Source organism: Ctenopharyngodon idella, chromosome 15, assembly GCF_019924925.1.
Source record: "Ctenopharyngodon idella isolate HZGC_01 chromosome 15, HZGC01, whole genome shotgun sequence".
NCBI classification, from domain to species: Eukaryota; Metazoa; Chordata; class Actinopteri; order Cypriniformes; family Xenocyprididae; genus Ctenopharyngodon; species Ctenopharyngodon idella.
In genome coordinates, this window is record NC_067234.1 from 16,901,330 (window position 1) to 16,923,251 (window position 21,922).

Consider the following 21,922-nt stretch of genomic DNA (forward strand, 5'->3'; position numbering starts at 1 on the left):
TGCTCATTAAGGCTGCATTTATTTCATAATAAATACAGAAAAAACAATAATATTGTGAAATATTATTACAATTTAAAATTATGGTTTTCTATTTTAATATACTTTAAAATATAATTTATTTCTGTGATCAAAGCTGAATTTTCAGCATCATTACTCCAGTCTTCAGTGTCACATGATCCTTCAGAAATCATTGTAATATGATGATTTGATACTCAGTTATTATCAATGTTGGAAACAGTTGTGCTGCTTAATATTATTTTATAACCTTTGATACTTTTTTCAGGATTCATTGATGAATAAAAGGTTAAAAAGAACAGCATTTATTCAAAATATAAATCTTTTCTAACAATATAAATCTTTACTATCACTTTTTATCAATTGAACACATCCGTGCTGAATAAAAGTATTAATTTCTTTCAAAAAAAAATAAAAAAATAAAAATTAGTGACCCCAAACTTTTGAACGGTAGTGTATATTGTTACAAAAGATTTCTATTTTAAATAGAAAACCATAATTTTGAATTGTAATAATATTTCACAACATTAGTGTTTTTTTTCTGTATTTATTATGAAATAAATGCAGCCTTAATGAGCATAAGAGACTTCGTTCAAAAACATTAAAAATAGTAATGTTTCCAAACTTTTGACTGGTAGTGTATAAACTATATATAAAGTTAAAAGGTTTAAAAACCCCTGTTCTATCTAAATGCAACCAATAGAGGGCAGTACATTCCCTTATAATGGGTGTGTTTTTCCCCTCATTGCTGCATTTTTAGGTTTACTTTACATGCATTTTTATTTTAAATCATTTATCATTCTTGGTTTATTACTTATGGCACACCACCAAGTTAGATGACCTTCCCTTGACCAACTTTCTGTAAACGGGTATTTCTTGGAATTACTAGGCAACTGTGAAGAAAGCCTTATCCAGCAACTCCACGGTCACATCAGTTATCACCGAGACAAAATAAAAACATTCCACTATCAAGCGAGCCAACATGGCAAGAAAAACAAAGATAAAGAAAAAAAAAAAAAGAAAAACTTCCAGTATCTAACACACTTATCGGTTTGACACAGTAAGTTAACTCTTAGAAATGTCTTTTTTAACACATAATGATCTGGAAAAAAAATAAACATGCACTTCTCTTGAACCAGAGGCATTTTTCCAATAATCATCTTTGCACACTAACTTTTTGGTAGAAACAAATCCAATAGCTAGAACCACATATAAAGATAAACAAGGAGAACAGACAGAACTGATTGCATTCATGTTTTTATCACAGCTGTGCTAACAAAATGTTCTGGCTCGTGTATGTCAAATCCTTGATATAAATTAAACCACAGCATCTTCTAGAAGAAAGATTATTTTAATATGCACTAACCATTTTATAAAAGCAGTATGGCACTGCTGTTTAGTGAATATAGTCAGTCCATTGAGTGACAACACACTTTAGTGTGGCCTTGGGAGCATTATTGCATAATCAGAAACTTTGGAAACAATCCCCCACCCAAGTCAATGCTTCACGTCACCTTACCATGACAATGAAAACTGCACATGCAGATTGTGAATAGCGATCATTCTTCCAATTCATTTCTACAGGTTTTTTGTTTTGTTTTTTTACAGGAACCACCATCTCTTTTGCCTTTGATAGGAACACACCTTCCAAGTGCTCATGCTGGAAAAAAAAAATGATGTCACACCCATTTTTGACTTTAGGGATTGCACAAAAGTTTACATCTTTTCTTTGAAGCCAAATACCTACATTTTAATCTTGTCAAACCTGTTTTTCTGTCAAAATGTTTCAGGTTATAGTATGGCTTCTAGCAACCCGCTCTTCTTAAGAGTTCAAAGCTGTGAAACACAGAAGAGAGTGATTTCTGTCCATTTCCTCCTAAGAATCGCTTGCAACAGTTGACATTCATGCTTGGTAGCACAATGTAGTAGAACAGCCTGATCTCTGTTATGCAAGATTGCAATTTTTATTTCCCTCCCATTTTGTTCTACACTGAAAATGGCTATGAAACATTTTTAACTCAGAAATTGCTAGTAAATGTCACAAATAATTGCAAAGACAAGGCAAGTAACAATTAATTAAATGTGAAATTGTGAAGTAGAAAGACTGTGTATTTTCTTGTAAAATGTACTCCAATCATTTTTATTTTATTTACATCTTTGAAAAATAGTTCCCCTTCTCCAGGTTTAACTCTTTCCATGGTCAGCATGGTCATGACAGCATTTTTTTTTTTTTTTTAGAATATAATACAATAAATCCAAACAATATGTATATTATTTTAAGAAAAATGTATAATAGCGCTATTTATGTGCAAGGTAAAGATAAAAATTAGTATCTATATGTATGTATATATCTCGTTAATGCATTCTTCAGATAATTAAATACCTACCAAGGTGGTAAACTTGGTAAATTAATCAGTGATTAATATTCAGATTTTTAAAGGTGTAAAAAAAAAACATATTTAAATCAGTTCATGTGAGTACAGTGGTTCAATATTAATATTATAAAGCGACGAGAATATTTTTGGTGCGCCAAAAACAAACAAAATAACGACTTAAATAGTGATGGCCGATTTCAAAACACTGCTTCATGAAGCTTCAGAGCGTTATGAATCTTTTGTGTCGAATCATGATTCGGATCGCGTGTCAAACTGCTGAAATCACGTGACTTTGGCGCTCCGAACCGCTGATTCGACACAAAAGATTCATAACGCTCCGAAGCTTCCTGAAGCAGTGTTTTGAAATCGGCCATCACTATATAAGTCGTTATTTTGTTTTTTTGGCGCACCAAAAATATTCTCGTCTCTTTATAATATTAATATTGAACCACTGTACTCACATGAACTGATTTAAATGTGTTTTTAGTACATTAATGGATCTTGAGAGAGGAAATGTCATTGCTGGCTATGCAGGCCTCACTGAGCCATCGGATTTCAACAAAAATATCTTAAGTTGCATTCCGAAGATGAACAAAGGTCTTACGAGTGTGGAACGACATGAGGGTGAGTAATAAGTGACATTATTTTAATTTTTGGGTGAACTAACCCTTTTAATATAACGCTGGCTGAAGACATCCTAACATTATAGAGAAATAATTTTCGTTGTAGCATTACAGAGAAATACTTAAACAGGAGTTTATATTAAACATTAACAAAACTTTTTGTTTGGAGTTTATCACATTCACAACATTAGCCACTGCAGGGACAGCAGATCAATAATAAAACGAAATAAACTTTACTTTAATTCTTGAAACATTTCACCATCTTATTCGAGATTTTTCTTGCAGTTTCAGAGACAAAGATTTAAATTCACCACTAGATTAGCGCTTCATCGTCACATTCCTTATCAGCACGTATTCCACGAATCCATCCCATTCATATTCTCGAATGACCAGCCAATCAAAGGCCATAGCGTAAACAGCTTTGGACCAATCAGATAGCGGTGCTCCTCCGTTGCCTCGGCAACTGTCATGACGTCGCTAGAGTATCCCCGCCCATCAGTGTGTGTGTGTTAGAATCGTTAGGAGGACGCTCCTCGCAGCCATTATAATACACTGTATTCAAGCTGAGCGCAACGCGGTTTAAAGCTCTACTCTATTACTCGTTCATTTTCTTTGTTTAAATCTCAGTTTTATTAAACTCAAATTGTACTTCAAAGACAATACAATTGTCTGTTTTCCAAACGGTTGTACATGTAAATATAGGCAGCGTTGCGTCGACGTGCGACGCGCCGCATTCCCAGGCATCTGACTCACTGAGACACGAGAAAACTGCCTTTTCCATTTTACCGCCTTTATTTCGTTACCAAGAAGATTTAGATTGAAGAGACTCGCTTCGATTTAGATGGCAAGCTTCCCAGATTTTGTCAACGAAAATGAAATAGGTGAGTTTTTTATATTTCTCGCGACTGCTTTCAATGGGGGAGGGTCTTCATTTTTTAGTTCCTTCCTTTAAACGCGTGTATTACCTTGTATATTGCGTATTTACATTTGTGCAGCTATGAATTGAGTAACGTTACTTCTCGTTTCAGTGTTTGTGTCGTGTCTACATATCATATTAGTAATATAATAACTCCAAACAAACGCGTAACGCCTTCTTCATATGAGGCCATCAATATGTGGCGGTTAAACATTGACAGTTATTTAGAATATTTAGTTGTTATGCTCGTGCTCGTGAGCCCCACGTTCACACCCAGATTGCCTCGACACCCTCCCCCACCGCCAGACCCTCTGAATGACTCACCACACCATGTGAACTACACGTTTACGCTTTCTGTTAATCATATAAACTTAAAATATCAGGAGAAATAACAATTGTTTGTTACTTGTGTTGTTTTTTTTTAATTCTAATATCCACGGCGTATTCAAACAGTGACTAGTATCTATTCAGTTAGTCACTAGTAGTAATTATTCATGAGGTACTACTAGTTGCTTGTCACTTTTCCTAGTTTTTATTGTTGTTGGTAACAAAATGCAATTTATTTTTGTCTTTGAATTCTGCAGGATTTGTGGTTCAGACATTATGCATTCAAATTGTTGCATATTCACTATTGTAATAAGTACTAGTGACTGAATAGTTACTAGTGAAATTTAACTATTGGATTGCTTATTGGCTATTTTAAAAAAAAATAAATGCTAAATGCTTCACAACATAACTTTTAGTCTCTAAAGTATAATTTAAGTTGATTTTAAAGGGATTGTTCACTCAAAAATGAAAATTCTGTCATCATATACATTGACTTTTTTTTCTTCTATGAAACATAAAATTATATTTTGCATATAAAGTCCATACATTGAAAGTCAAAACGGGATACAAACATATCTTCTTTTGAAAGTCATGCAAGTTTGGAACGACGCAAGGGTAAGTAAATTATTTTTTTTTTGGGTGAACTATCCATTTAATGTGCAAAAGTAGGAGAAAATGCAGCTATAATGTAACTGCTATGAATTCATAAACACATTTGCTGTAACTATTTGTCTGCCAACTAGTTAAACATTTGGTTTTATAAAAAGATTTAAAATGTGTTTTCTGTTGCAACAGGTAAAGCTAAGTTCATCGGGGAACTCATACCTCCAGTTGCTCCCTTCGACCAGAAGTCTGGACGGGAGACTTGGACTGTAGCTTTTGCACCTGATGGTTCCTACTTTGCTTGGTCTCAAGGGCATCGAATTGTGAGACTTGTACCATGGAAAAAATGCTTAGCCAGCTTGTGAGTATACACACTGATCTCTTTGTTTCCCACTTTGGTGAACTGTTACAATACAGCTTGTGTGTTGATGGACTTACAAAGGCCGTCTACGCGTGTGCTGGTTGTCTAGTCTGGCCCTCTGGGCTTTCACATGGTGGCTACGCCACAGTGGTGCCCAGTGTTTGGGCTTGTTTAGCATTCAGCGGCACAGCATAGGGCACCAGTCATCATATCACCTTACCCTGTGGATTTAGAGACCACTGTCGAGCGTGTAGCCCTGCCAACCAGCCATTGTCCTGCTCTGAATGTGCAGTCCTCATTATGAGGTTGCCCTTTGGCTGCATGCCTTGAACTGAGCGACTTTTTTGGCTGTTTGTTTACTTTCCTCTTTGCCAATATAAATAGAGTTGGATGCAAGATGATCCATTTGACTTTTTTTCCGCAGTCAGTATATTAAATGTTATTCTGCGTTTCTTTAAATAAAAACATCTTGTGGTTTTATTACAGAATTTATTGACATGCACATGCTAGAAGCCTTCATAAAAACACTAAAAATATCATTGCAACATGAACCGTACCGACAACAGGGTAAAACTTTAACAGAGAATTTACAATAGTTGGGAGTAAAACAAACAGTTTCTACATGTTGTTCATAAAAGAGAAGCATGGCATTGTAAAACTATTTTCAGTCAACGTACATTAAAGTGTAGTAACTTTTAGTAGTAGTTGTACACACAAGACATCATGTGGCAGCTGTTAAAAAATTTATTTAGTTAGGAATGGTTATTACTGAACTAAAATAAATCAGAAATAATCAGGAAAAATACATTCGCAGTCAGGGTTGTTAGTTAACTCAAACCATAAAAAATAAATTTTATCTGAAATAAAATTTAAACGTAATAATATTTTGGCTAGTTGCCAAGGCATCATTGCTTGTTTTTATTTAGTTTAACTTGATGCACTAAAATAAACTAAAAATGAATAAAAACATGGGGGGTGCGTAATGACAGAACTTTCATTTTTGAGTGAACTGTTCCTTTAATGCTGAAGCAGAAGTAAGCCAATGTGTCATTAAAAGCTTGAGCGGACACGTGGCAGGCGTTATCTTTTTTAGTTCTGCAGCGCCTGCTTTGTATTCACACAATAACCTCTTGTAATGATTCCAGAGCCTCACACTTGACGAGTTTCATGAACAAGAGCTTGTAGAATTGGGCAAGCGACGTTAAATGGGTCAAAGTTGATGCAACACTTCTGTAATCTCGTAGGCTGGTAGTTTACTTAGTGTTCAAATATTCCAAAAAGTTAAAATGTTCAGCTTATTTCAACAGAAGGACTAGATGACCTTTTTAAGAAGTAAAACATCCTCTTGCTGTTCTTAATTTATCAAAAAGAATTTGTTATGTTTACATCAAGCAGAGGAGACATGATTCTCATACCAACACGCCGCAATAAATTTTGTCCTCTTTCCCTCACCCTAGTTCTGTAAGGAAGGAAGATCGGTCGAGCGGTGCAGGACCTCGACGACTCTCCCGGCAGAACAGTGAGGGCAGTCTGCTGCCAGGCGAGCCCAGAGAGCACACCATCGACTGTGGTGATATTGTGTGGGGCCTGGCCTTCGGCTCATCTGTTCCCGAGAAGCAGAGTCGCTGCGTTAATATCGAATGGCACCGGTTCAAATTCGGCCAGGACCAGCTTCTGCTTGCCACCGGCCTCAACAATGGCCGCATCAAAATCTGGGACGTCTATACAGGTGAGGGTCCACTTGGGGTCTCAGACTCAAGCATCACAGACTATTCTAGTGTGTTAAAGGTTTAGTTCACCCAAAAATGAGAATTTTTTTCATTAATTACTCACCTTCATTGTTCCAAATCCGTAAGATTTCGTTCATTTTGGGAACACAAATTAAGATATTTTTGATGAAATCCGAGAGCTCTCTGACTCCTCCATAGACAGCAATTTAATTAGTACCTTTCTGGACCTTGACAGTGGTAAAGACATCGATTAAATTAGTCCACGTGACTGCAGTGGTTCAACCTTAATTTTATGAAGTGACGAGAATACTTTTTGTGCGCCAAAACAAACATAACGACTTTATTCAACAATCTCTTCTCTTACATATCAGTCTGTTAGGCAGTTGACATAGTGAACGTTCTACATCAGAACGCCGGCTCCTGCATCAGCATCACATGCGTGCATCGTGCTGCTCACGTGTACAACGTCGGCCAATACTGAGCCGGCTTTCGTATGTAAACACGGAAGCACTGCACTGTGTTCACAACGTCAGCAGCGTAGGAGACTGACGGGGAGAGAAGAGATTGTTGAATAAAGTCGTTATTTTTGTTTTGTTTTTGCGCACAAAAAATATTCTCGTCGCTTCGTAAAATTAAGGTTGAACCACTGTAGTCACGTGGACTATTTTAACGATGTCTTTAGTACCTTTCTGGGCCTTAACAGTGGTAATTAAATTGCTGTCTATGGAAGAGAATATACCTCTCAGATTTCATCAAAAATATCTTAATTTGTGTTCTGAAGATGCACGAAGGTCTTACGGGTGTGGCACATCATAAGGGGGTGTGTAATTAATGACTGAATTTTCATTTTTGGGTGAACTAACCCTTTAATTAAAGCAACTGGATTATTATTAGTGAGGTTGCAGGTCTTATGACATTACCCTTTGACCAGGTGACTGTGTATACATAATCCTAACAATTAATACTATTAAACAGAGGTAGGTTAATGTGTATATTCATTGATGGTTGGTTGTTGTTGTTTTTTTGTTTACTTTTCTGCGCTATTGATTAAAAATCACTCTTCACCCATGCTGTCCTCTCTTAACACTTCTCTGTGCCCGCTTCCTGTTTTTCATTTTCCCAACAGATGCGTGTGTGCGCACATGTGTAAGAGAGAGGGGAGGTGGTGGTTATATAAGGTGTTGATATGATCTTTTAGCTCTACCTTTTTGTCATTTTGACCCAATCTTATTCATACTTCCATCAATGTTTTCAAAATGTGTTTTGTATACACCTACTGACTATTTATTTATTTATTTATTTTTGTATTTTTATGCAGTCACCAGTCAGTAATAAATTAAATTTATTACATATTTGTTTAACCTTTGAGGTGCGCTCTCCCTTTCACAATACATCTCTCTACTTTCTGAACCTTTGAACCGCTTCGCCATTCATTCCTTGGCCACTGAGGTTCTGCTTTTGTGCCTCTGATCAGGTTTCACAGTTCTAATGATCATAACCTGTAAATCTGCTAACAGAGAGCCTTAAACTGAGAGGTAGTTGTTGACTTCAGAAAAAACTGGCAGCTCTTCAGAGTTATATAATTAATGTTTGCTTGGCTACAAAATGTATTAATAGGTGGGCAGGTCCTGTCCAGACAACGCCATTGGTTGTTCTGTGGGGATAGAGATGTTTTGTTCACTGGATGACTCCACCTCCCTTCTAACTAAAGCTGCAACGCAATAAATTTAGCCAGCAAACTTGCTCTTTTCAGGGTGCGAGACGACTCCTCCAGCTTCCTTTATTTTTTTTTATTTTTTTTCCTTCCCTCTAAAAACATTCTAGAAATCTGATAGCTGTGTCGACAGGATTTGTGCCATATATACCCGTCATTCACAGAGCTAAGTTAATGTATGTTATCACGTTTGACAGGTTGCAAATAGACCCTGTTCCTAAGCCCCAATTATATTTCCAGAAATACATGTTAAAGATTATTTTGTCACTGTAGGTGCAACTAATTGTAGGGATTTAATGTGGATTAGCCTGACAGGTGTCAGTGATTGTACTTCCATATGTCTCAGGGCAATTCAACACCGTTCATAAAGAAAGGGCTTACTGAGGTGTTTAACCTACACTATTTCTGAGACGCCTTGGGAGATGCCTTTTTGACATCTGCTTAATAAGTGTAAAGCCACAAACGTAATCCTTCTCTCTTTTATTCCTAAGAAGACAAAAAAAAAAAAAGTGAAATGTGTATATAGTGCAGATCCCAAGATGTTGATACTGATGCAACATTGACACAGTTTGAATCGATTAGCCTGGACTTTGTGCTGTAAACAGTGGTCTTGTTTTCTTGTGTTTAGGAAAACTGCTGCTGAACCTGATGGACCACACAGACATTGTTCGGGACCTGACGTTTGCCCCAGATGGGAGTTTAGTGCTGGTTTCTGCCTCAAGAGACAAGACTCTACGTGTGTGGGACCTCAAAGATGACGGTGAGGACCAAATGTTTATTTTGTTTGAGTAATTTGGCTCAGTGGAGTAATTTGTATTAAAAAAAAAAATTAGAACTTTTTGTTCTTTAGTGCTTTACATATTAGTATTAACAGGCTAAGACTAGATCTTGTGTAACCCTAAACTGAAGAGTCTCCGCAGTAGAAGTTTCCTGCACAGTAGCCTGCTTTGTTTTTATTTTCATATCATCTCCATGGAAATCGGCACACACACTCGCTCAAGCCTGCATGTGCACACACACACTCAAAGATTCTGGCACTTGGGGGGTGGGAATAGTGGGAATAGTTTGAAAATAATTTGATGCCAAGCCCAAAGGAATGTTTGCTGATATTTTCTCTTTCCTGCAAGATCCTAGGACAAACTTGATTTTATAGGATCACATGAATCTTATTTATATCCTGGGTACTGTGAGATAAAAAGGAGCTCACTGTATTTGCAAACAGTTTTTTTTTAACTAATCCTGAAGGAATGTTGGCCAGAGTTCAGCTTAATTTCCTCCGTTCTCCAAGTGGTCACCATTGGGACTGTAGCTAAGAAATTTAGCTACTGGCTAAAGTATATTTGTTTTATTGTTTCCTGGGCATCGAAATTCTTTTTAAAGGATAAATATTGTACTGACATGCAGGAAAGGATTTTAATAATTTTGAACTATTTCTGCAGTATTTGTGGGACGTTTCTTTAAATGTTACAAAGTATTCTTAACATTCTCTTTTTGTGTTTAAAAAAAAATTTTAACAGAAAACTAGCTAAAGCTATTGCTATACCATAAACAATCTAATTTGTTTGTCTAATAGGTAACATGGTGAAAGTACTTCGTGGTCATCAAAACTGGGTCTACTGCAGTGCTTTCTCACCTGACTCATCGGTCCTTTGCTCTGTAGGCGCAGGCAAAGCGGTATGTTTTTCAGTTCTTTCCTCCTCTTTATTACCTGTTTGGTGTGTTTCTTGCTGTTGATAGTTCTGCCATGACCAATCAATGAGTGCTAAATTAATCTTTATATCTTCATAATGCTCAGTGCCATAACCTGCTTCTATAAACCCTGCCTGTAGTTTTGGTTTCTGCTTTGTTGTTCAAACAAATGGGTGCCTGATTATTATGCACATGTAGATAGAAATGCAAAACACTCATGATTTATGTTATTTGATATTTCCATTATTCTGTTAATAACATTCATGCACGATATACCAATCCCAGACTTTTAAACAGTAGTGTATTGGATGACATAGTTGTCATGCTGGTTGCGCGTGAAAGCCCTTATGGCACAACAAGCAAAGTTTTCAGCCGTCAATAAGACGTCTCTGAAACCAGCTCCCGAGTCTTTCTGGATCCTATCTAACTGTCCTCCCATGAACAGGCTGCAGTGGTTGAACTGTACGGTTGTGTGTTTCCATAAGTGTCTTGCTTTCCCTGTCCCAGGTGGTGGCAGAGCTCTGTGTTTGAGTGATTTTGAGGGAAGCGCCGCGCTGACATATAGAGCAGCCGGTGCGGACCACGCGGGGCACGGCTGCCATCGCGGCCCCCGTTGGACGCTCATGTGCCCGTGCCCACGCCCCAGGGGCTTCCATGCTCCTGCCCACAAGGGCTTCCTGTACGTAGGTTCTGCTCCATGTCTGTCTACCTCCCGCTGTCGCAGTTTATCACTTCTTTTACCTTATCTCTCAGAAGAGTTGACTGTGAGATCCCCTTCCCCTCCAACCCCCTACTTCCCTTCCTTATTTCCTTTCCATCTCTTTATTCAGTAGCATTCCTATCATCTTCATATTTACCCTGAAACAGGAGCTCTAGGCGTTGTGTCTGCTGTATGTGTACACAAGCGAGCCAGTAGAGTCCCTTCCTACTCATTAGTGCCTTTGTTAACTGAACTCACTACACTTTTGAGTCGCAACACTCGGCCGCTGGCCAATTTTTCTGTACGTAACGCACTCTTTTGTAATGGGGTTAATAGTTGAGGTGGGAATTGGGAGCATTTTTTGCATGTGTGAGCAATGAAAGGGCTCCTTGTGCCTTAACAGACTGCCTGCGGATCGATAATGTCCGTCTAATGTGGAATTACTCTAATCTGGAAAACAGATTTATCATTCACTGTTGCATCATGCATGAAACCACCAGAAGCGAGACCTGTGGGCACTTTCCATGCTGGTTGCATTTGCTATTTGAAAGCGCATTTTGTTTTCCATTTGCAAATAACCTAATTTATCATGTTCTCAAAGCAGAGTCTGTTTCAGTGACGATGACCCAAGAGCTTTAGCAAAAACAAACATGGATTTCTTAATTTATAAGGTACCACTCCATAACAGTAGCATTTATTTTTCCTACAGTAGACAAAATTGCACTAGTACAACTTCCAAAAAAGATGTAATGTTTCTTCCATGTGGAAGATATCCAAGAATGCTGGCAGTAGTCACGCACCCTGAAGCCCTTTCATCTCACATTGCAAAGTTAGAGAAAATGGTAAATTAGCCTTGTATACGCACCGTTGTAGTTTCTCCACCAACACCAAAATGTTTAAATTGCAAATAGCTATTGAATAAATATGTACACTTTTGCTCAAGTGCAATGTCTGTAGCTTATGAAAAATAAAGAATGTTTCCTTAATATTATTAATAAAACCATACAGAAAGCTTGACTACTTGGCACTCAGAAATAAACTGTTAAGGTGTACACAGGTCACATTACCAAAAAAGGTTTATTATCTGTTGTCAAATCAAGCAGCTTTCTATTCCCGTCGTTTCTGAGCTTGCTGGCAAGGAAATCTTTTGCCCTCACTTGATTTCTGATTCTATTGAAATGACTAGATTTCATTCATGAAAATGTGCCAACAGCATGTGATCGCACCTTACACTTTCTAAAAGCAAAAAGGAAATTGTGCTGGAGCAAAATTAGCACTAGAAAGTACTAGAAACTCATGGTTGATTTATTAGCAGAGTTTGCAGTTGTGACGTGTGTGTGAGTGTGTGTATTGTGTGTTTGCCAAAGGCGTCAACCTTTTGGCCATCAAATGTTCTCTTCTCTTGCAGTATCTGTGTCTCTTCGTAGGCCTCCGCCGGCGCGGTGCAAGCCTATTGTAAACTCAAGTGAACTAAAACTGAAAGGGGATGCCAGTGGAGTAACATTATGTTACCTTAAGTTACTACTTATTTGTATTTTTTTTTTTTTTTAATTTCCACATTATGTAGTAATTCTTGGAAAAATGTATTAATAAATATAATGTTATATATGTACCCTGTAGTATTTCAATGCACATTTGTAGCTTACATTTTTAATTTTGAAAAAATTGAGAAGTGATGTAATTTATTTAAAATCTTTCTAGAGATTAACTTTTGTGCAGTTTTGTGCAACTAAGCCTTGCTGTTTCATTGGCATGTGCTACTTTTTTCTGGGTTTGGTTTGTAGCGCTTAAATGACACTGAGCACATTTTAATCTTGCTTTTTAATTTGAATTAATTCTTTGTTTGGAATTATTATTTGTCTCTGATCTGAATGGAAAAACACAGTAGGCTATAACGCGTGTTTCTTGCATTCCAGGTCTTCCTGTGGAATATGGATAAGTACACTTTGATCCGAAAGCTGGAGGGCCATCATAATGACGTGGTGTCCTGCGAGTTCTCTCCTGACGGGGCCTTGCTGGCCACCGCCTCCTACGACACCCGTGTTATAGTGTGGGACCCTCATGCAGCCACTGTTCTGCTTGAGCTGGGGTACATGACTTGCTCCCCTTTTCCTTACTCTCTTTTGCATGGTGTGGTCATTTTCCTTAGGCTCATGTTGTTTGTCTGATCTCTTATCTTCCCTTCAGGCATCTCTTCCCTCCTCCCTCCCCCATATTTGCAGGAGGAGCAAATGATCGATGGGTTCGCTCCGTTGCCTTTTGTCACGATGGACGGCACATTGCCAGCGTCACTGATGACAGGTAAGATAAAAATAGATGATAGTTCGTTTTGCAGTTAGTAGCCTGCATTAAGTAATAGGGGCTCAGGAAGGAGTGTGTTATTTGTAGCAGGGCCTCTTTCTGGGAAAGATCACATGCCTCTCATATGACATCCATTAATCACTATGAGGCGCCCAGTTTGCCTTCGCCGCGCCTCCTGCCGATTCTGGGTGGAGGCGTCTCTCTCTCATACTGAGAGAATGGAACCATTTGTGCTCGACAAAATGGCGGAGAAAGAAAGTTACAAAATGATTTGTTTTTAGATACAAATGAAATTATACTACTGTTCTCTTACGCCCACCAAGGCTGCATTTATTTGATCAAAAATACAGTAAAAATAGTAATATTGTGAAATATTATTATAATAATAGCTGTTTATTTTATTTTAAAATGCAATTTGGCAAAGCCATTACTATCTTCAGTGTCACATGATCCTTCAAAAATCATATGCTAATATGCTGATACGATTCTCAAGAAATGTTAACAGTTGTGCTGCTTAATATTCTTGTGGAAACCTTTTTTGATTAATGGAAAGTCCAAAAGAATGGCATTTATTTAAATTAGAAATCATTTGTAACATTTACTGTCACTTCTTATTATCAATTTAATGTGTTCTTGCTGAGTAAAAGTATTCATTTCTTTTAAAGAAAGTTGTTTGGGTAATTTTATACTATCCTTAATTTAAAGGGTTAGTTCTTGCAAAAATGAAAATTGTCATAATTTACTCACCCTCATGTTGTTCCAAACCTGTAAGCCTTTTGTTTATCTTCAGAACACAAATGAAGATCTTTTTTTAATGAAATCTGAGTGATTTCTGACCCTCTATTGACAGCTATGAAACTACCACTTTGACACTTTAAAAAGTTCATAAAAAGATTGTAAAACTAATATGAATTGAGCAGTTTAGTCCAAATTTTCTGAAGAGACACAACTTTATGACGAACAGATTGAATTTAGGCTTTTATTCACACATAAACATTGATTAACTCACACATCAGTTGTGGTAAACGGAAGCTCAAGCATGTTTGCTTGACATTCGAGAACCAACGAGGTTCATTCTTGTTACACAGCACATTTGAGCTTCTGTTTATGTTCACTGATCAATATTTATATGTGAATAACAGCCTAAATTAAATCTCATCATATAAAGCAATTGAGTCTCTTCAGAAAATTTGGACTAAACCGTTCGATTCATAAGTATTAGTTTTACGATCACTTTATGAACTTTTTGAAGCGTCAAAGTGTCAGTTGCATGGCTGTCAATGGAGGGACAGAAATTGCTCAGATTTCATTAAAAATATCTTAATTTGTGTTCCGAAGATGAACGAAAGTCTTACAGTTTTGGAACAATCATGACAGAATTTATTTTTAGGTGAACTATCCATTTCCAGTTTTATGCTTTGTATGCTTTAAAAATTACATTTGCAAGACACTGAAAACCACAGTTGAGAATAAAAATTATATAATAATTTTATATATATATATATATATATATCATGTATTTTCATTTTTCAGGCTGGTGCGTTTCTGGAGCATCGATGGGAAGAGTCCTCAAGCCATCGCCCCACTCACTAATGGCCTCTGTTGTGCCTTTTCTACTGACGGAAGTGTTTTAGCTGCTGGGTATGAATCTGTTATTATACTGTTTGTTGGATAGTGTTACTACATAAAGATCAAATCTGTATTTTGCCTTCTGGTTTGGGATGATGCCAAAAATAACTTTCACCACACTTTCTTGTATCTTGAATGATCATTATAAAAAAAAAAAAAAAAAAAATGCAGTAAACCGGTTCTGCATATTTGTTTGTATATAAAATTCATTTTGACGAGTTGGCTGTCACACATGCAGGGTGTTAAATGCTCGTACTTTTCTGCATGACAGCAATCCAGTACAAACCCACCCAGACCCAGTTTGATCACGATGTTTGTTTTTTGAAGTTTACTAAAACAGTAGAATGTTTCAGTGCCAAGTTAAATACACCTAAATGCATTTGTTTGTCTTCTCAGGTCTCGTGATGGCAGTGTGCATTTCTGGGCTTCCCCACGCAGCATCGCGAGCCTCCAGCACCTGTGCCGTATGACCCTGCGGAGAGTCATGCCCACCCAGCAGGTTTATACGCTGCCCATTCCTTTCTCCATGCAAGACTACCTGGCCTACAAGACACTTTAACATGGAACACAAACTACGGCACTCTGTGAAACCAATGACTTGTTTTTGTTTTGTTTTGTTTTTTGTTTTTTTTGAAAGATGACAATCTTTTTTTTTTTTTTTTTTCTGCTCATACAGACCCCCTGAAGTAGGAGAGGTCAGTTCTTTTTGTATTTATTTATTTTTTTTTATTTTACAAATTGACTTTTTCTAGTTGCAAGTATATTTCAGTATTTTTTTTTTTTTATTTGTTTATTCGTCTTTTTCTTTTTTTTTTCTCTATGCCCATATCATGTAGTGGCCTTCACAGACAGCCTTAATATATTAGCGGACCACATTTTGTCCTTTTGATTTGCGATTCTTTTTTTATTTTCATCTGGCACAACTTGTACAGCACCTTAGAGTTGCTGAATGATGGTGAAAGTGGTGCTTTTCTTTGGCTCAGTTCAAGGTATTCCTGCACTGAGTTTAAAGCGATGTGACGGAGGATTGTCTCACAAATGTTCTGCAGTGTTTTCATTTTCCGTGCTGGCTATGAGAGGGATTGAAGGGAAGTGACAATGTGAAGGTGTGTATGAGTGCGTGCATGTGATAGACGGAGCTGAGTTTGGTAGTTCAGGGACACAGGCAGTGCCTCCCCTTTACGTGCCTCTTTAGAGAAAATAAACTCATCCACACGCTTATGCTGCTTTAGTAATGGCCTTATGTTCATCGTCACAGACCTAAAACTACAGTAACGCATGGGCTAATTTGTTTTCTCCTGAAATTGTATGTTTTTTAACTGTACAGAGATTTGTAAAGGCATGTTTTTGTTGTGTATATATACACATATGTTTGTATAAATGTATATATGTAGCTCCAATTTTTTTTTTTCATGCTTCTCATTCTTCAATTTATAATACTTGTATTGAAATTCTGCTGTACATGGTCTTTTCTTTTGTGCGATGATGATGGTTTGTAGGGAAATGATGCAAAAGTTTGCTTTGAGGAGAGACTGCCTGCCAGTTTGATGAGATGTTTCCTGACCAGCAGCAGCGAAACTGATGCCACATCCTTGATTTCTCATTCCAAACAAATTGTCACCGGCTTCCATTTGATGTCTCTGCTATTAATAAAATATAGCACTTTAACCCTGCTTGGGACACATTGTCTTGTCCTAACCGTTATCTCGCCACTTAACTCAGTCAAACCTCAGTCTGTTCACCCTTTGACGTTCTAGATGAATAGCCATGTGTGTTTTAACAGAGAGAGCCAAAGTGTGGTTTTGTGTGGGTGTGTCTCATCTACCTCTCATTTGGAGGAACCGGTTATGTTGGACGTCCTGGAACAAAATGGAATGATTATATATGCATGTGACCTCACCTGTCAATTGATCGGTTTTATTTAAGATTGTGGGAATCAGAATGTGGCATTTTCATCTGGTCATGCAGTCAAACAGTCTTGGCAATAAAAATGTGTTAAAAGCTGATGCCAAAGATCCCCTTGGGTTCTTATTGATGTTATTGGCACAGTCAGTTTTCTTTCCCTCTCCTTCATTTATGGCTAAAACTTGAAAGTCTTTATGTATGTCTGTTATTCTGCTTAGGTGTATGAAGAATGCTGATGTTCAACAGATTGAGTTTCCTTTAGACAGCTTCCTACAAAGTAAATGTAGAAATGATACATAAATGCACTTCGGTGTTCCAACTAAAGTTGTACTGTTTTTTTTTTTTTTTTTTTAAGGATACAGTGGTGGTAGTTCTTAATCATTTATGAATAGAGGAAACTAGTTAATTTGTCAATCTGTTTCAGACAGAATACCTAATGCTGTGTTCACCAGGAGCAAGTGAATTTGTCAACAAACAGTCATGCAAGAATGTACTTTTCTCTTTTAGTTGGTGAGATTTTTGTCTGTTTTGATTGTTGTCGAAATAAAGTATTTTAAGTCATTTTGTCTTGATGCGGTTTTTAAAACATTTTTAATATTTAATGTTAAATGTGTATTTAAGTTTATTTATATTATTTAAACTATGTATTTATAAAATGGAATCTTTTTAATATATATATTTTTTAAATTTATTCCTGTGATGACAAAGCAGAATTTTCAACAGCCATTACTCCAGTCTTCATTATCACATGATTATTTTTTACAGGGCGTTTTATAAGGGTGCTGTTAGCCTGCAACACCTTCAGCTGTGACTTATTCATGACAGCACTAGCCTTTAGTACTTTATTGCTTTTATAAAATGGTTACAACACAATACAAATATTAAAGCCAAAAATATGTATCAATGCAACTTTCATGAAGTAAAGTTTCACTAAAAGCCTTCCTTCCGCTGAAAAAAATAGTCCCTGACCGTGAACAGCAACAGAAGTCACATTATTACGCCATTAGATGCCGGCAAAGACTGTCTTTATTAGTGTGTCAGTCAGTAGCGAAGACTTTTACATTGAAAAGACTGAATAGTTGTGAACATGGAACAAGACACAACTGACTAGCGCTGTCAGTCACGGGAAAACCCCTAAACTGTTAAAAGGACAAGATAATACATCGGACATTTAAACAGATTTTTTATTATGAACATAGGGCTGACCTGAAGGAAAATGCTAAATCTGAATGCAGGTAATAAACTCACTCACTCTATCTTTTTCTCACAACACTCTTCTACATAATACAGTAAGCTTCAATCAACAATATCAATTGAGAACATACAGTTTACGTCAAGAATCAAAGACAGGAACTAACCGTCTTGTAAATATATATAGAATTGCAAATTATTTATATTGGATTATAAAACGGTTAATTCCTGTCCTTGATTCTGATTGATTAATATCTGTGTTTTATAAACACGGCTATGACCGCTTCACCCAACGGTTCTGTGTATCACTACACAACACCCTTAGCAACCACTCTTAGCAACGTAAACTGTTTGTTCTCAATTGATATTGTTCATTGAAGCTTACTGTATTATGTAGAAGAGTGTTGTGAGAAAGAGATTGAGTGCGCGAGTTTATTACCTGCATTCAGATTTAGCATTTTCCTTCAGGTTATTCCTATGTTCATAATAAAAAATCTGTCTAAATGTCTGATGTATTATCTTGTCCTTTTAACAGTTAAGGGGTTTTCCCGTGACTGACAGCGCTAGTCAAAGCATTTGTCAGTTGCGTCTTGTTCCGTGTTCACAACTATTCAGTCTTTTCAATGTAAAAGTCTTCTCTGACTGACACACTCATGAAGACAGTCTTTTCTGCCATCTAATGGTGTAATAATAACTTCTGTTGCTGTTCACGGTCAGGGACTATTTTTCCGGCGGAAGGAAGGCTTTTAGTGAAACTTTACTTCATGAAAGTTGCATTGATACATATTTTTGGCTTTAATATTTGTATTGTGTGGTAACCGTTTTATAAAAGCAATAAGGTACTCAAGGCTAGTGCTGTATCGTGAATAACTCACGGCTAAAGGGGTTGCAGGCACTCTGCTTCGCGTCGTGCCTAACAACGCCTTCAGCCGTGACTTATTTACAATACAGCACAGCCTCTCGTACCTTATCGCTTACATATTTATATAGTGGTATTATAGATGAAAATATGAAAAAATGTAATTCATAAAGAGCCAAAAAAATTGATCTAGAAGCAAGGAGCTAGTAGCTCTCTGTTCAGTGGGACATTTGACCCTGTGCAAACAAGATTCACTGTGAGATTTCACAGCTGTGCTAATCTTCCCAGGCTCCTCATAACAACTCACTCCTCAAGAACACTTCTAGAGAAGAGCATTTCAACCTTCAGCCCTTAGCAACTTAAAACTGCTACAGTTAGATAGGTAATGATCACTTTTTGGTGACATATTTATTCAAAACATTTTTTTTTTTTTTTTTTTTAAGAAATAATTTAATAATTCCTTGAGGTTACGTTCCACAGAGTGTGGAAACCTACTGAGCAGCTTTTGTATTTTTAGACTCTGTCCAAAAGGCATGAAAGGTCATTATCAGGTTTATTATTGACTAGCACCGTTAATGCTATCGGGTTAAATATTAAAACCTACTGCCAATAAAACAGAAGCTTCAAAGGGACAAAATCATTACAGCACGTTTCACATTCGAGTCATAACGGCCTGAAATATGAAGCCAGCTCAATCTCAACATTTCCTTGTGTTTCTCAGGTTGTTTTGAGTATGTTGCAACCTCTCTAGAGTGACTCAACTTCCAGATGTTTCTGCAGCCTAAAGCATATAGGACGCAAAGACCGTTTTTTTTTAACGGCCTTGAGAAGGAAAAAATATTTCACAGTTTTGCTACAAGGCTAAGAAATGAATGACTGATGCCACAGAATGAGGCATGGGTACTGACTCAAAATAAAGCAGTCCATTGAAAGCAGTGTGGACAGATACAGTCATTTCTATATCCTAAAATCTAAGGAATTTAAAGATTGCTATTTATAACTTTAAAGTGTAAAATGAGCAGATGGAATCAGGATTATGATACACAGCAGAGGTTTGCAGAGCTGACAGACAGCATGAGGATCATCAAGTCAAAACATACCACACCAATATGATACATTAAACAAATGTGTGATTCCTTACATAGACAAATATAGATAAACTTACACCTATGTAGTTATTATTTATAAAGAATATTTATATATTATTATTATATACAGTCACAGTTTTCACATGACTATGTAATTGCGACCATTTTTTCACATATTAAGCTCACCCTTGTCTGATCTTTTGCGGGGTGTCTGCTGTTTGCAGCTATCAGATGTGTGCAAATAAACCCTATATGTAACATTGCAATACATAAATGATAAATAAATACATTTCTTACGCTCGTCAAGCAAATTTGCAACTTCCAATTTCATATAGGCAAACTCAGTTCAGTCATAACGCTTTCTAGTAAAAAAAAAGATTGCTTGACTATCGTTGCGCGCACCAAGGTCACTTTACGAGCACACTTCTCAATCAGTCATGTCATAGCAATTTTATTGACTATAAAAATGGCAACTGTTCTATTAAAGGGTTAGTTCACCCAAAAATGAAAATTCTGTCATTTATTACTCTCCCTCATGCCGTTTAGTACACTAATGGATCTTGAGAGAGGAAATGTCATTTCTGTCTACGCAGGCCTCACTGAGGCATCGGATTTGATCTCAATTTGTGTTCTGAAGATGAACGAAGGTCTTACAGGTGTGGAACGACATGAGGGTGAGTAATAAATGACATTATTTTCATTTTTGGGTGAACTAACCCTTTAAGTTATCAAACGGTACTTCTCCTAGATTCGATATTACAAGAGGAATTAGGCAGGGGTGTCCTGTATCTCCATATCTGTTTTTATTAGTGAGTCAGCTTCTTTCCTCTCATATCAAATCAAGTCCTATGAAGGGTGTCACTATTGTTGATAGAGAGATAAAAATAACCCAACTAGCCGATGACACTACACTGTTCATTCAAAATGAAAAACAGATTTCTGTAGCTATTGAATCAGTGAATTTTCAAGGGCATCCGGTGTATACTTGAATCTAGCTAAATGTGAGTTTATGACCATCAAGGAATGTTCTGAAACATCTTATTATGGTATCCCCTTAAAAAAATGAAGTACAGTATTTAGGAATAACCATTACTAAAGATCAGCATAGAAGATGTTTTCTGAATTTCAACCCTATTATTCAAAAAACTAGAAAGAAATTAAATCAATGGCTGATGAGAGATCTTTCTTTAAGGGGCAGAGCTCTAATTACAAAGACTGACTTATGCAGCAGTGGCCTTGCATCTTAATAAAACATTATGCAGAGAGATTGATAAAGTACTGTTTGACTTTATATGGAAGAACAAAATACACTATATAAAGGAAAAAGGTATTATGAATTCATATGAAAATGGAGGCCTAAATGTTCTGGATTTTGAAACATTAAATAATACATTTAAAGTTAAATGGCTTAGTCAGATCATCAGAAATCCTTGAATTTTATCCCCTCCCATATCCTTTCAAACCTGGGTAATATACATTTTCTTCTCAGCTGTAATTATAATATTGATAAAATACCAGTAAAACTATCTGAATTTCATCGCCAGGCCTTTTTATCGTGGTCACTGATTTTCAAACATAACTTTTCACCACATAAATATTATATATGGAACAATAAGGACATTTTATATAAACGCAAATCACTTTTTCTGAAACATTGGTTTGATAATAACATCATATTGGTGGATCAGTTATTTAATTCAAATGGTTTTCTTTTCACCTATAATGGGTTTTTGGCATATTACAAGATTCCTGTAACACCAGGGGACTATGCAAAAGTTTTTGGAGCAACATCCTCCAAAGTCCGCATGCTGTTCAGATCTCAGGAAACAATTAACATTCAACAATGGTCCCCATCTACTATAATTAATTCTTATGTAGGTGATATTTGTTTTTCTC

At 36.7% G+C, this 21,922-nt stretch overlaps 1 protein-coding gene across 1 annotated transcript; it reads left to right on the forward strand.

The window, feature by feature from the left end:
* The first annotated feature begins 3,517 nt into the window (after positions 1–3,517).
* wsb1 (WD repeat and SOCS box containing 1) lies at positions 3,518–17,449 on the forward strand. The gene is made up of 9 exons (XM_051861418.1): positions 3,518–3,894; positions 5,052–5,220; positions 6,678–6,949; positions 9,293–9,424; positions 10,238–10,338; positions 12,970–13,142; positions 13,241–13,354; positions 14,888–14,995; positions 15,380–17,449. Exons 1-9 carry the CDS (start codon positions 3,855–3,857, stop codon positions 15,540–15,542), a joined length of 1,272 nt encoding a protein of 423 aa, XP_051717378.1. The 5' UTR covers positions 3,518–3,854; the 3' UTR covers positions 15,543–17,449.
* The last annotated feature ends 4,473 nt before the right edge of the window (positions 17,450–21,922 follow it).

Excerpts from the sequence above, each read along its gene's own strand:
- wsb1 (XM_051861418.1), top strand. The coding sequence starts at position 3,855 with ATGGCAAGCTTCCCAGATTTTGTCAACGAAAATGAAATAG. Across the intron at positions 13,143-13,240 it reads ACTGTTCTGCTTGAGCTGGG|GCATCTCTTCCCTCCTCCCT; the intron begins GTACATGACTTG and ends TCTTCCCTTCAG. Across the intron at positions 13,355-14,887 it reads GCCAGCGTCACTGATGACAG|GCTGGTGCGTTTCTGGAGCA; the intron begins GTAAGATAAAAA and ends TTCATTTTTCAG.